The sequence below is a fragment of the Lissotriton helveticus genome, chromosome 3_2 (assembly GCF_964261635.1).
Source record: "Lissotriton helveticus chromosome 3_2, aLisHel1.1, whole genome shotgun sequence".
Taxonomy (NCBI): domain Eukaryota; kingdom Metazoa; phylum Chordata; class Amphibia; order Caudata; family Salamandridae; genus Lissotriton; species Lissotriton helveticus.
The window spans coordinates 190,138,340-190,152,154 of NC_136062.1; the positions used below are offsets into that span (position 1 = coordinate 190,138,340).

Consider the following 13,815-nt stretch of genomic DNA (forward strand, 5'->3'; position numbering starts at 1 on the left):
TTGAGGCTTTCCTTGGGTTCCTACCCCTAAACTGGTTATGCGTGGAATTCATATAATAGAGCCGACTCTGCTCCAGGATTTGTACCCTGAAGCTGGTACAAAGTTTTTTTTACATGGATCAGGTGCCATTGTACAGGTAGCATCACAGGAGAGTGTTGAGATGTTATACCATCAACCAGGTGCTCCTGTATGCAGCGGCGGCCGGCACAGGTAAACGCAGTGGGGCGGCAGGGTGGGAGGGGGTTAGTCGACAGACGATGGAATATGTATAATTAAATAAATAAATACATATTCCGTCGTCTGTCTGCTTCCCCCCTGCCGCACCCTGCCCTGCCCTGCCCTGCCCCACAGCACTTACCTGTGCCAGCCGCCACTGCAACACAGACGGTTGGGGCGGAGAAGAAACAACTTGAGATAGCAACGTGAAGTTTGTGGAAAAGAAGCAAAAAGACAAGAAAGCAATGAGGGGGATACAAGAGTGTGTGCATCATTGAGAGAGTGGGTAGAAGCATATAGGTGATAGTGAACAACACAGAGTGCAGGGGAACAGAAGTTAACGAGGTAGACATTTGGAAACTATATGCACTCTCATGACATGGTTAACCAAAAAGGAAAAGTATTGCTTGAAAGGCATTCAGTGAAATCATAGAAGGCAGCCAATCAAAAGAGATGGCAAAGAGGCTAAGCTCCTTGGGAGGGACAAACACAAGGCTGGAATTGAGAGTGACCGGAAAACCTCCCAATATAATCAACAGGTCTGCTCCAAACCAATGTATGTTTTTGGTAAACCCAAAATGTCTTTTGCAACCAGACAACTGTGATGTCGGGTAGGTGTGATCAGAAAATTAGGAACTTAACAAACATTGTTGAGAGAAAAAAAGCAAATATTACACATCCCAAGTTGTAGGGCAATTTGTCTGTTCCTTTGTGTTGAAAACGTACACCAATAGAAAGGCATACGATCATAAGAAATGCAATAGCTAAGACCAACCCCAGTCTGTAACACAAATGCCACACTATTGTTTTGGAGCAAGAACAAAGGGTACTGAATCCAAGGCAAACCGAAGACAACTGCCTTGCCTGAAAGTAATTCTGATTAAGTAAACTAATGAGATGGCTAAAGAGATTTACAGAATTGGTGTGAGTTATAAATGTGATAAATTAAGCTCTAATGTAAATTATAAAAAAAACTCTAAGCCATCAAAAACTTCCATGACTACATAAAGGAACAAGGCTGAGGTGAGCTGCAAAATACTGTAACTGTACAGCAGGGATATTTTATTTCTTATAATTTTTAATAACATATTTGTCATTATTCTTGCACCAAAAAGCCTAAATCCTTGGACTTCATATATACGAGATAGTATGGTTGCTGCTATGTAGAGTAAATGTGAAGTTTGCAGTGTACAAAAAACATGGCACTATGGAGCTAGTAATTCTCCACCATGATCTGCCTTTCATACTTGTTCAGCGGCTGTCGGCTGTGGCAGAAAGCATAGTGATATCAAAACTCAACAGTGAAAAGTTATTACAGTAGACTAGAGTAGCTACTTAATTTTTTTATTACAGGTGGCTGATAATATTACAACTAGACAGCAAAAATCAGATGCTCTTATATATATTGCAGCCGTCCACGTACTATATTTCAATAACTGCGATCTTAGGCCACATGCTGATTTCACAACAGAACAAGCATTAGTAAAGCCTGCAGGTTTCCCCTATGCAAAATCTATTGGCCTCATCAATGTTCTTGACATGTTGCACAGCAGTTAATCTGCTGTGCAATATGGCTTAAAGTTATAAAAGCACTATGACGCAGTCAATACTAGCAGTGTCACATCGCTTTTTTGTTACCGTGTCATAGCGCTTTTCTTTTTATTTTCAGCCCTGTTACACAGGAGCTCAACTGCTGTGCAACCTGTAAAAACACCCTGACAAAGCCAATAGATTGCGCATATATGAAACGTGTTGGCTTTGCCAATGCTTGTTTCCAATTGCAGCGCTGTTTGTACATACAATACAGACTGATCGACAAAGACTTGATGGGGTGGCAGAAAGCAGGGGATGAGAAGAATGAACATGGCATGCTAGACTAAACTGCAATAAATATTGCGTGAGGGCACATGCGAGACATTATATTAGTAGACAAAAATAAATGAGAGTTTATGAACTCTATGAATTAACAGAGTACAGCGAGAGCTAGAACATGCTGTTCTCCTGATGTGTAACATACAGCCTAAAGCATTACATCGTTATTGGTTTTACACGTTTCGCATTGCAATTTGTCCACCGCACTGTGCCTTGTATAAATATACTTTCCACCTAGCCCCCCGGACATTTTGAAACTTGCACTGATTATATCGTTGCTTTAACATATGCATATTTATGCAATCGTGACATTGGATTATAACATGCCACGTCCGGATTTTCTAGATGTGCACCTTGCCCGAGAACTCCCATACTTTGAGTCCGGCCAGCACAAACCCAGGGTTATGACTGTGTAAATAGAAGCTGGTTAGTTAGTGTGTGTCCTCTGATGAGAGAAGAAAAGTGCACACAAGGGCCAATCACATCACTAGGTTACCATACCCTGCGGCATAGAGTGGGTTGCCAGCACCCGGGGCAGGCAAGTATCCTTCCACTTTTCTTTTACAATTTTGTGCTCCTAAGAATTTTGTGCCTGGGGCAACTGCTCTTCTGCCCACGCTTCTCCACTGACCATACCACATGATCAAACTGAACCCCTGGTGAATTTTAATGTCCAATCAAATTGCTGCCTCCACCACCACCCTCGGAAAACGTGTGTCCAACCTTCCTGCAATAAGAATGGCGGCTGTTCGGCTCAGGCCTTGCAGGTGCAGTGCAGTGCGTTCGAGAAATCTCACCAAGCTAGGAGTCATACAGAGGAGATATGAACACAGTGAATGCCTCCAACGCATGGCGCTGGTTAATAAAAAGAGTACTAGCAGCAACCTGCAGTGGAAGGATACTGGCCACCAGGACCAGTACTTGGTCCAGGCTCCGCGGCGACGGAGGCGAGGAGGAGGCGCTGACCAGCAAGGAAATGAGAGTGACGTGGGAGTCAGCCAATGCTAAGTAAAGTGACGTGGGAGCCAGCCAATGCTAAGTAAAGTGACACAGGAGCCAGCCAATAGTAAGTACAGTGATGTAGGAGCCAGGGTGGGAGCTAGCCAATGGTAAGTAACGGTAAGTAATGGGCGGGATCTAAGCCCTTTTGAGGTTTTTTTTTCAAATAAAAGAATTTTTGCAAACACAGCTCAAGCCTAAAAAGGGGCACTATTTCTAACACTACGAACCTTTTTCAGTTTGAGAACAGTGTCATATTTGCAACATTAAGAATATAACAAAAGTGCATGTGTCGAATCGTTTGAACTATCACAGATAGCACTCATTTTCAGAACATGCTCAGAAAAAGTACAGTTTTTTAAAATGCTATATTAGTCTTGAACTTTTTTATTGGCAATTATCAGTTAGATACATCTATTACGATTTAACAGAGTGTATGTTTGTGCGAAATGCTTCACTGTTTCCATTGATGCTGAGAAGCTTTACCTCCATCATGGTCAAATGCATATCTGCTGGCTAAAGGATTTAGATCAGCGGACGTAATGCAATGGAAGCTAAACTCATCAGAAACAAGCAGCTTAAAATGATGTCATGAGTGGGCAGTCTGGCTGCTGCAGAAACATGACTTACTTATGCAATCATGGATCTGCAGACATTCTTAAGGCGATGCAAAAACATAAAACAGAAACATAGAATGAGGTAATGCATCTCCCTCCCGTGTATTAGCAAGGACATCAACGTCTCAACCTACTAAGGAAACCCAACCCAAAGAAGACACTTCCTTGGTACTGATTCGGCTCCCACTGCTTCCTGCGGGGGTGCCTATAGGTGCAAATAATCATAGTGCCCTACCGTGAGAGTATATGCCTTCAACTACCCAAAGGAGAGCTAGCATACATGTGTCCAGAGACCAAAGTACATGTGAAGCTGTGACCAGAGACGAGATCATCCTGGCTGGCCAGCTGTGGCGTCATACAATAAGTTGATATTGTGCCAAAAACAACAATTTCAGGCTGTATAAACAACAAGAGATAACCAGCCCCCAGTACGGGGTATGAGTAAAGAACAAACTAAAGAGACACCTGCCATTAACAGTGGGATACATGTGAAGAGCTACACACACGAAATGACTCCAACAAAGGAACCACAGAACCGAGCCTAGTATGTAGACAGGAAGAAGCGCAATGGAAATGGGGATACATCAGCACCCGAGAAGAGGCACATACTTAGTAGGAAGCAAAGCCCAAAACAAAACACTTTGGATTACACCAAGAACACCCTGCACAAGACCAACTAGCTCAATGTTGTGTTCTCCAAAGATCCAAACTTGAAGGTTCAAGAGATGATTTCAGAGATTCATCTAGGCATAGCACAGTCATGATTTTTCCAGAACCATGCATGATTATCTTATACAGTCTCATTTTCTTGGCATTCTTTGACACTTAAATGAGGTCACTGTAATTTCAGGTCTGCAGGTCTCAAAATGAAATCTTGCACCGGATCATCTACTCTTGCCTGGGCATGAGAAACTGCAGAGCTCTGATTTCCAAGCTGGCACAGAAAGGCTGAGTGCCAAGGAGCATTGGGGACCATAAACGCTCCTAAAATAAGTTAATAGCACGCAGAGCTTCACGAGTACTGAAGCCTTGCTTAGCTGGCCCACTATGAGTGAGCACCATAATAGCCCTAACCGATTACAATTGCAGATAATCGTACACAGGTAGCTATGGAAATGCCATATGATATTTATTATATGTAAAAGAACAATGATTTCTAAGAACAGTCCAAGAAATCCTTGGGGACCATGGGTCATGCAATAGGTATTAAGCATCCTGAAAAATCAAACTCTCTGAATAGCAGTTCATCATCCATAGATCGAATGATGTATGGGGCAGTTCACACTGTACTAGTAATGGGACGTTTTGAGATGTGGGCCACAGGGCGGCAAGGGCATGAACCTGCTGATGTCCTTCTTTTGTGTTTTTGACAATCCTTGAACTCTTACGTGTGTATGCTCCATTTGTTGCTGCTCACTGTGAAGGTGTTGTGGTAAGAGCAAGCATTTCCTAGGAAGGCGTCTATTAGTACAGAGGCATAGATAATACCAACTACTTTATTGAACCATTCATTCTTGGAGCCCTGATACTTGCTTCATAGAATGATTCCTTGTGTTTTTTTCATGGTGGTGGACTTGATGCCTACACCACAGCACCAAAACTGGTCCACGTCGCCTGCTTAACAATGTTCTTCCAAAAGACTAAGAGATGGGAGATTTTTGCTTTATATCTAACCAGGACCACCAAGCCACGGTGAGATGGTTCAGCTTTATTGCTTTAGTACCAGGTGTTGTGCTGGACGCTGATCTAGTTCATGTCATCCCAGTCAAGGCAACGGTTCAGTTTGCAGACAGGTTGTACTATGTTTTACCCTTCTTTTATGGTGTTTTTCCTAATTTTTTTAGAGGAAGGCCTCAAGCTCTAGACTAATAGACTAACACTAATTATTAGTGGGTGTTTTATCTGAGTAACTACACTTCTCCCAGAAGACCTTAGACTATATGGATTGCTTCTTTCTGGTAACTGTCTTATGCATGTGACAAGTATAAATATCGCAATACAGTGTAGTGCACCACATGACCGTCTTCTCACATTCCAGCTCGTGCTCTGAAAAGCCATCTCTGTGGCATGGGCGTTGGGAAATATCTGCGTAAGCACTAATTGACTACACAATGGAGGTATGTGGAACCCCCTAAGCCTATGACGGGTCTGGAGAATTGTTGGTTTCTCTTGCAACTGATTGTCAATTATCCTTTTTACCCCATAGATTTTGTGTCAGATGGTGTTTGTTTTCTTTTTAAAGATCTTTTAATTTAAACATTTACTCCGTCCACCATTACATTAAAAAAGCAACGAACACTTATGTTTTGGCGACATCAAGAGCAGGATACACAACATTGCATGCATGTGACAGGCTTCACAGTTATAGCACCTGTTGCACCAGATGGTGTTTTTTTGTACTGATAAGACCCACCTAAGTTGAGACTTGGGTCGAAACGTTGACGCTTTCTCAGAGGTTGCCCCTGAAGAACAATGTTCAGCAAAAAAGAACAATATTCAGGTTGAACTTTACAACATTTAAAATCAGGGGTACCTTTCACTTTATATATGTGTATCATATTTAACTGACCACATCTCGTATACTTTTAGGAACTGCGCCATATGCACTAGTATACATTTTTAAAGCAATTTTCGGAAGAACAACAATACGTTTTTTTCCCCACTTTGATTGGTCTCTACAGTATAATTTATGGGAAAAGTGTGTTGGATATGGGTTCTCAAGTGCAGAATAGGCCTGTTCAGAAATGAGGCCCACAGAAGCCCTTTTCTAATTCCTGTATGTTTCTATTTTCTGTATTTGGGGATAAACGGGTTGGTCCTCTGCTATACACTGTGTTATATACTACATCCCCTTCTTCATCAACTGTGCAGACTCAAAAGAGCAGAAACAGAAGAAAGCTGAGGAAATAAGTTGGACTGCTCGATCATGATACCAGAGCACAACCGAGTTTGACTCAAACTATATTTTCCGACTAATGCCTGTCCCAGAATACTGCTCATCATACACAACCCAAAGCTTCTGCTCTCACTCTCAATGTACTATTTTCAAAAATGTGCAGTTTGACTACTTTCCCACAAGTTAATAACTTTAGGTATTATTTTCTAGTGAAGTCAAAAATAACCTTAATCTTAAAGTACACAAATAAATATACATTATGTCCAATTTCATTTTCTTGGTGAAAGTTTCAGAAAATGATAAGCTCAGAGCAAAAGCCAACTGTGTCTGCAGACTTACAGATAGAAAATAGATAACGTTGGGTGTAGGATGACTTATAAATACACAACCTGCATGTGATATGACAACAGGGTCGGACTGGCCTATAGGGAAATCAGTCAGTGCTCGTCGGGCTGGTCTGACAGTGTGTGTAGGACTTTTTTTGGCTTGCTTGTGGGCCTATTTTATTATCTGTGGAGCCGTTTTTTTTATCGATTGCTCTGATATAAAAACTAACATTGCCTGCAGCAAACCCAACTTCAAAGTCTTAAATTCTATGCAAAATAGTTATACAGAAAGTCTTTGCAAGTTCAAAACTGCCCCAATATGGAAATATAGGGCTCTTACAGCTTTCTAATTCATTAAGGGGGGATACTTTTATTTTGGTGCCTGGGGCCTATCTTCTGTCCCAGTCACAACACTACCCTCACAAAACCCATGTGCATAAAATCTATATGAGAGTCATGTGAATATTACCCATTTAATAATCAATATTTAATCATTTTCTGGCCTAGCCGTGTCTAATGTTTACTCTATTGATTTTTATGTCACATTGTGTTTTTATTGTATTCATTGCAGCCATTACATCAGATCAAAAATCAGTTAGCAGCAACAAATGGGTTAATGACAGGAGATTTATACGTTTCAAGTGGATGTGAAACTGATAGACCCAAAAGTGTTTTAAGGACAACCAAACATGAACATTCAATCAACAGGTGGAAGAGGGTGCAGGAAGGTTCAGCCAAGTCATTTGTTGCCTTTATTTAAAGTAAAAAAGCCACTTACCCCAGGGAGGGTCTTCTGCTCGTGTAGGGCGCTCTGGGCCTTCAGCGCGGAGTCCCGGGCACAGTATGTGAGGAAGGCGCACCCTGCCAAGGAGAAAGAAGCAGAGTAAGACCACGTGGTTGACTGCAAGAGTGCCCATACCAATACCCAACATATTCTGAAATGGAGGCTGCATTCAAGTCTTAGGAATGCCTCAGACATTCTGGAAGAAAAGGGTGTGCTCGGCAGCTTCAGTCGAATGTTTTGCTTTGGGTTAGGGTGGTCTACAAGGTGGTATCCTGATGCTGGACACAAGGACGACCCATTGGATTGTTTTGTAAATAAGTTTAATTATCAGGGAAAGGAGGAGGAAGGATGCAGTAGCTGAAGTGGACTGCCCATGTCAAAAAGAGATTCTGGCATTGCTATTGCATTGAGCACAATGGGAATGAGGCAATGCCTGCCAAAAGGAGAGGCAGTGAAGATGAAATGCATGTGACTCAGGAGGCACTGAGTGAACAGGCGGGAGCACATAGACAAACAGGCCGTGGTGGACCTTCCATGAAGCGTGGAGCCAGAGGCAGCAAGCTAGAAAGTGCAAGTAAATTGGCGAACCGCAAACTACAGTTACAAGAGGATACAAGTCAAATGGGGCCAAGAGAGGGTAGGCAACAGCAAGCTAATGGGAACACAAACAGATATGTTAGTGAGCTGTCAGGGCAAAGTGGCATATGCTATCTGGGCCCGAGTGACGGCAAAGAGAAGATGGTCTGTGGCACATTGGCAAGAAGCAGCTGGCAGTCTATGGCACATCAAACAGGGACGGTGAGCTGTTAGGGGCACAAGAGAAAAAGGAAGTACACAGTCAGTGGAACCTATTATAGAAGTAGTCGGTTGTGTGTGGAACACCATATAAGTAAGTGAGTAGTATCTTATAAAACGCGCATCTGCCAAGGCATCTTAGAGGTAGTGGGCCGTGTGGGGCACGCCATATACAGGTTGTGGGCTGTTTGGGGAGCACCATGCAGAGGTAGTGAGCTGTGTGGGGAGCACCATAGAGAGGTAGTGGGATGTGTGGAGCACACCATATAGAGGTAGTGAGTTGTGTGGGCCACAACACATAGAGCCAGTTGGCTGTGTGGGGCACACCGCATACAGGAATTCAGCTGTGTGAGACACATCACTGTAGTATTTATTTATTTATTTAAGAGTTTTCTATAGCGCGAACATGAACCTTGGGTATCAGAGCGCTTCACATTACATGAGGTAGTTATAGTCAAGCATTGTTATAGTAAACTTTCAAAGTATTATGAGGTAGGTACCTATACAGCAATAGAATCATAATATCAATTACATTTCTACAAAGAAAATATATATAGAGTATAACATAGGTTTAGTATATAGCTAAATATAATGTGTAACAGAATCGATCGATCCTAAGTGTCTATTTCCTATGTATATTTCAGTTCCAGTCCTTGATCATGTATTCTGTCGTCCCGAGCCTTGTCTATGGAAGGAACTTACTCATTAGGAAGATCTTAGTTTCCCTCTTAAAGGATGCTGTGTCTGGAATCTTTCTAATGTTTGGGGGAAGTGAATTCCAGATTCTGGGGGCTGCTCCTGAGAAAGCTCTATCGTAAGTTTTCTTCTTCCGGAAGATGGCTGGTCTCAACACCAGCTCCTTTGCACTCCTGGCCGGTCTGTTCCCTCCAGATAGTTTAATGGTAGTGGGCTGTGTGGGACATGTGGATGGAGGGAACAGATTCACTGGGGCAAAAATGGAGGTGTGAAATATGCTGCGTGTAACATAAGTACACAGGGGCAACAAGGAGTCTGGGACACATTTGAAAGAGGCAGTAGGGCAAATAAGCATTGGAGAGCTTTTAGTTCATCAGAGAGACAATAGGCTGTGTGTGGCATATGCAGAAAAAAACAGCAGACTTCCTCAGACACAAATACATTTACATGCCATGTGCAACCAGTGTGAGCACACTTCTTGAGACCAGCGTGTGGGTATGATGGCACGTTAGAGTGGATAAGATCTCGTGAGGTCTGTCGCTGGAAACGGGCCCTGTGATGTGCACTGGTCGGTAGAGACAGATAGCTCAGTGTTTTGAAACATAAGTGTGAGGCCAGGGCTGATAGAGTAGGATCATCAAAGACCTCGGACTCGATGGCCAACATCAGTCCTTGAAGGAGAAAGGAAGCTACATAAGGTGCATTTATGGCTAATAAATCTAAATGCCGGCCACTTACACAGTCACTGTTTTTTTTTAACCTGGCAAGATTGCCTCTTTTGATCACTGACGTTGGACACCCATGAGGCAGACTGTGGACGATTAGTTTGAAAACTATAACTAATGATTTCTTCATTTAGGCTTTGAGGAAGTGTTGCCATTGAAGATGGTGTAAGGGATTTTAACAGAACTATCTGGAAGGGAGAAGGATGGCTGCCCATTGGAGGAGTGCCCCTGGCAGTAGCCGTCATTGGTTGACATCAACTCCTACCGCCCATCATAAGCTCCTCAGTGGAGATACCACGAGACGGTAATTCGACCATCCTATCCACCCAAAACACTGACGGCGCTGCATGGCTCTAGAGAGGGTAACCACAGACTGATGTAAATGTTCCCTTTTTGGGCAGAAAAGAGTGCCAGAGCTTGCTTGCACAAAGTCGGTCCCTGTGCATTGATAGACAGTTCTAGACTATTCTAAAGATAAATAATACTCTACTGTAATGCACCATGCAAAGGTAGGACTAGTCCTTACAATTCACATCTAATAGCTACCAATTCAATCAGGGATCTTTTACTTATACATGCCTTATTGTAACATACATAAACTTCACACTAGTACTGATAAACGTGAGTCATGTTTCCCTGAGTGGTTGCTTCCTTGAGTGGCTGCTTAGAGGTTGTTAGCACAGGTATAGCGCCCGCAATGCACCTTCTAAGGTGCTAAGTGGGAGATTTATTAAGATTTTGCACAGTGTTTGCGTCACAAACATTATGCAAATCAGCATTAAATCTTTTTTTCCCAATTTACTTTCCATCTGTAAACTTGTTTAGCGCTGGAAATAACTGAAAAGTAAAGGGAAGCAGCACATAGCGCTGCGTTGCAATACTTAAGAGTGGAGCATGGGCATTCCCATGCAACCACCAAAGGTTTCTAACTTTAAACCCAATTTATTAAAGTAGATTGGGTTTAGCATGAACAAACCTATTACAGGTAGGCGCAAGGAAGGGGAAATGCTTTCATTTCTCTTTACTTTTACGACTTTGCATTTGTGCTGCACTGTACGGCACACATACAAAGTGGGAAAAGCTTTTCATCGTGTACGGGCATTGTATTATGTGCAGGAAGGGTACCCTTCCTGTACAAAACCTATGCTAGACTAAAGCAAACACAGGTAGGCGCAAGGAAGGGGAAATGCTTTCATTTCTCTTTACTTTTACGACTTTGCATTTGTGCTGCACTGTACGGCACACATACAAAGTGGGAAAAGCTTTTCATCGTGTACGGGCATTGTATTATGTGCAGGAAGGGTACCCTTCCTGTACAAAACCTATGCTAGACTAAAGCACACACAGGTAGGCGCAAGGAAGGGGAAATGCTTTCATTTCTCTTTACTTTTACGACTTTGCATTTGTGCTGCACTGTACGGCACACATACAAAGTGGGAAAAGCTTTTCATCGTGTACGGGCATTGTATTATGTGCAGGAAGGGTACCCTTCCTGTACAAAACCTATGCTAGACTAAAGCACACACAGGTAGGCGCAAGGAAGGGGAAATGCTTTCATTTCTCTTTACTTTTACGACTTTGCATTTGTGCTGCACTGTACGGCACACATACAAAGTGGGAAAAGCTTTTCATCGTGTACGGGCATTGTATTATGTGCAGGAAGGGTACCCTTCCTGTACAAAACCTATGCTAGACTAAAGCACACACAGGTAGGCGCAAGGAAGGGGAAATGCTTTCATTTCTCTTTACTTTTACGACTTTGCATTTGTGCTGCACTGTACGGCACACATACAAAGTGGGAAAAGCTTTTCATCGTGTACGGGCATTGTATTATGTGCAGGAAGGGTACCCTTCCTGTACAAAACCTATGCTAGACTAAAGCACACACAGGTAGGCGCAAGGAAGGGGAAATGCTTTCATTTCTCTTTACTTTCACGACTTTGCATGTGTGCTGCACTGTACGGCACACATACAAAGTGGGAAAAGCTTTTCATCGTGTACGGGCATTGTATTATGTGCAGGAAGGGTACCCTTCCTGTACAAAACCTATGCTAGACTAAAGCACACACAGGTAGGCGCAAGGAAGGGGAAATGCTTTCATTTCTCTTTACTTTTACGACTTTGCATTTGTGCTGCACTGTACGGCACACATACAAAGTGGGAAAAGCTTTTCATCGTGTACGGGCATTGTATTATGTGCAGGAAGGGTACCCTTCCTGTACAAAACCTATGCTAGACTAAAGCACACACCCTAGCGCTATGGTGCGACGGTGTTTGTGTGGCGCACAGGCACTGAAACCAGCGCAGGCGCAAGGGAATGGGTAGGAGAGCCATATCTCTGAAGATATAGCACCCTCCTGCTCCCGCCCTGTCACGCAACGCAGCCTAACCTCGGAGGGATGCGCTGCGTGACTTTTTGTGTAACTCTCTCCCTCAGTCTCTGTCCACTGCATATTCCTGATCAATGACCCATGTTGTTGTCAGGTGTTCGTAAATTAGGGTCTTTGAGAACTTTCACTTCTTTTCATGTTATTCAGGTGAGGTGAATCATAAGCGTTTCCTGCAGTGGTTAATTATTTGACGATTTACGTTCTGAAGAGAGCACATACCCACGACCTCCCTTAGAGCAAAGATCTCTAATGGATGGGGCGCAGGGAGTGAATACATAACCATTTAACAAGAGCAGCCACAGAAATTAATAAAATAAAACAATCATAATAAACAGAAGCAGAACCTTTTCCCTAACTTGGACAGATGCATCATGGGTAAAGTGTGAGCTCCTCTCAAGCACAGACAAGTGCTGCCTGAACCGTAACTGCGGAAGCATCCTTAAGACACAGAGAGGGCAGCATGGGTAACATATGTATGAGCTTCCCTCAGTTAGGGACAGCATCCATGCTTGATTTGTAAAATATTAGGTGCTGGTGCTCAATTTATTTTTTAGGAGGTGACACCCACTTCCCCCGGCTCCACCTACTTTCTCCACTGACTGACGAAGTCCAACACTTTCCCAACTAGACAAAACTAACAATGTTGAACAGCACAGTGACAGACATCACAGGCTCACTCTTTCAGAGCTGGTATTAGCACAGGTGGGGCCAATGCAACAAACTTGTTGGTGCCCGCCCCACCCTTCTATTGACCTCCTTCTCCATGGATTCCATTACTACCACTCTCCAACTGTGCCCCTTATCTCTCCAATGTTCCTCTCTCACAAACATTTCACTTGTTTTTATAGTGCTGCTCATACCAGTGCAGGTTGTCAGAGCACTTTATACCATAGACACATTGAACAGAGACAATGAATCACCCTAGGAAATGTTAAATAAACAATGAGGATTACAAGGTGTAGGATCACGTCATCCATTCTGGTAGGCAGTATATTGTAAAAGTGGTCTGGAAAGGCACTCAGGATTTAAAATCTGCCACAGTAATTCGTGTTGTCTTTACTAATAAGATGCATTTCCACCCAAACTAACTAACAACAGTTATTAGGCCACTGTGTGGATTACGATTGTAATTATGAATTGTAAGTAACCAACGGGTATCTGTGTCAAAAGCACTGACCCACTAAACTATTCACATAACATACAGTTTTGTCATATGCAAAATACACATGTTTTGCAGCATACATGTTAACCCCCTATGCTGCTGGCGAGTTAAAACTTACACTAAACAAAACTCTGATCCCTCTGCAGCAGGAACATTAATCACCACATTATCTTTGACTTACCAAGGAGTCACTGACAGTGGTGGGTAAATAATGCCTGCTGCCTCGGGATGGTCGATGTAGCTGTAGTCTGTGGAGTCACTGCCCGTGACTGGCATAGCCCCCAGCAACCCCTCAAGAGCAGGGGAGGGCAGCACATCAAGAAGGTCACGGATGTTC

At 43.1% G+C, this 13,815-nt stretch overlaps 1 protein-coding gene across 1 annotated transcript in view; it reads right to left on the bottom strand.

The window, feature by feature from the left end:
- CELF6 (CUGBP Elav-like family member 6) overlaps positions 1–13,815 on the bottom strand; it is a 515,009-nt gene that overhangs the window by 385,346 nt on the left and 115,848 nt on the right. The window contains exon 2 of the mRNA XM_078685027.1: positions 7,705–7,787. Coding sequence (XP_078541153.1) covers positions 7,705–7,787 — 83 coding nt within the window. The remainder of the gene's footprint in view (positions 1–7,704; positions 7,788–13,815) is intronic.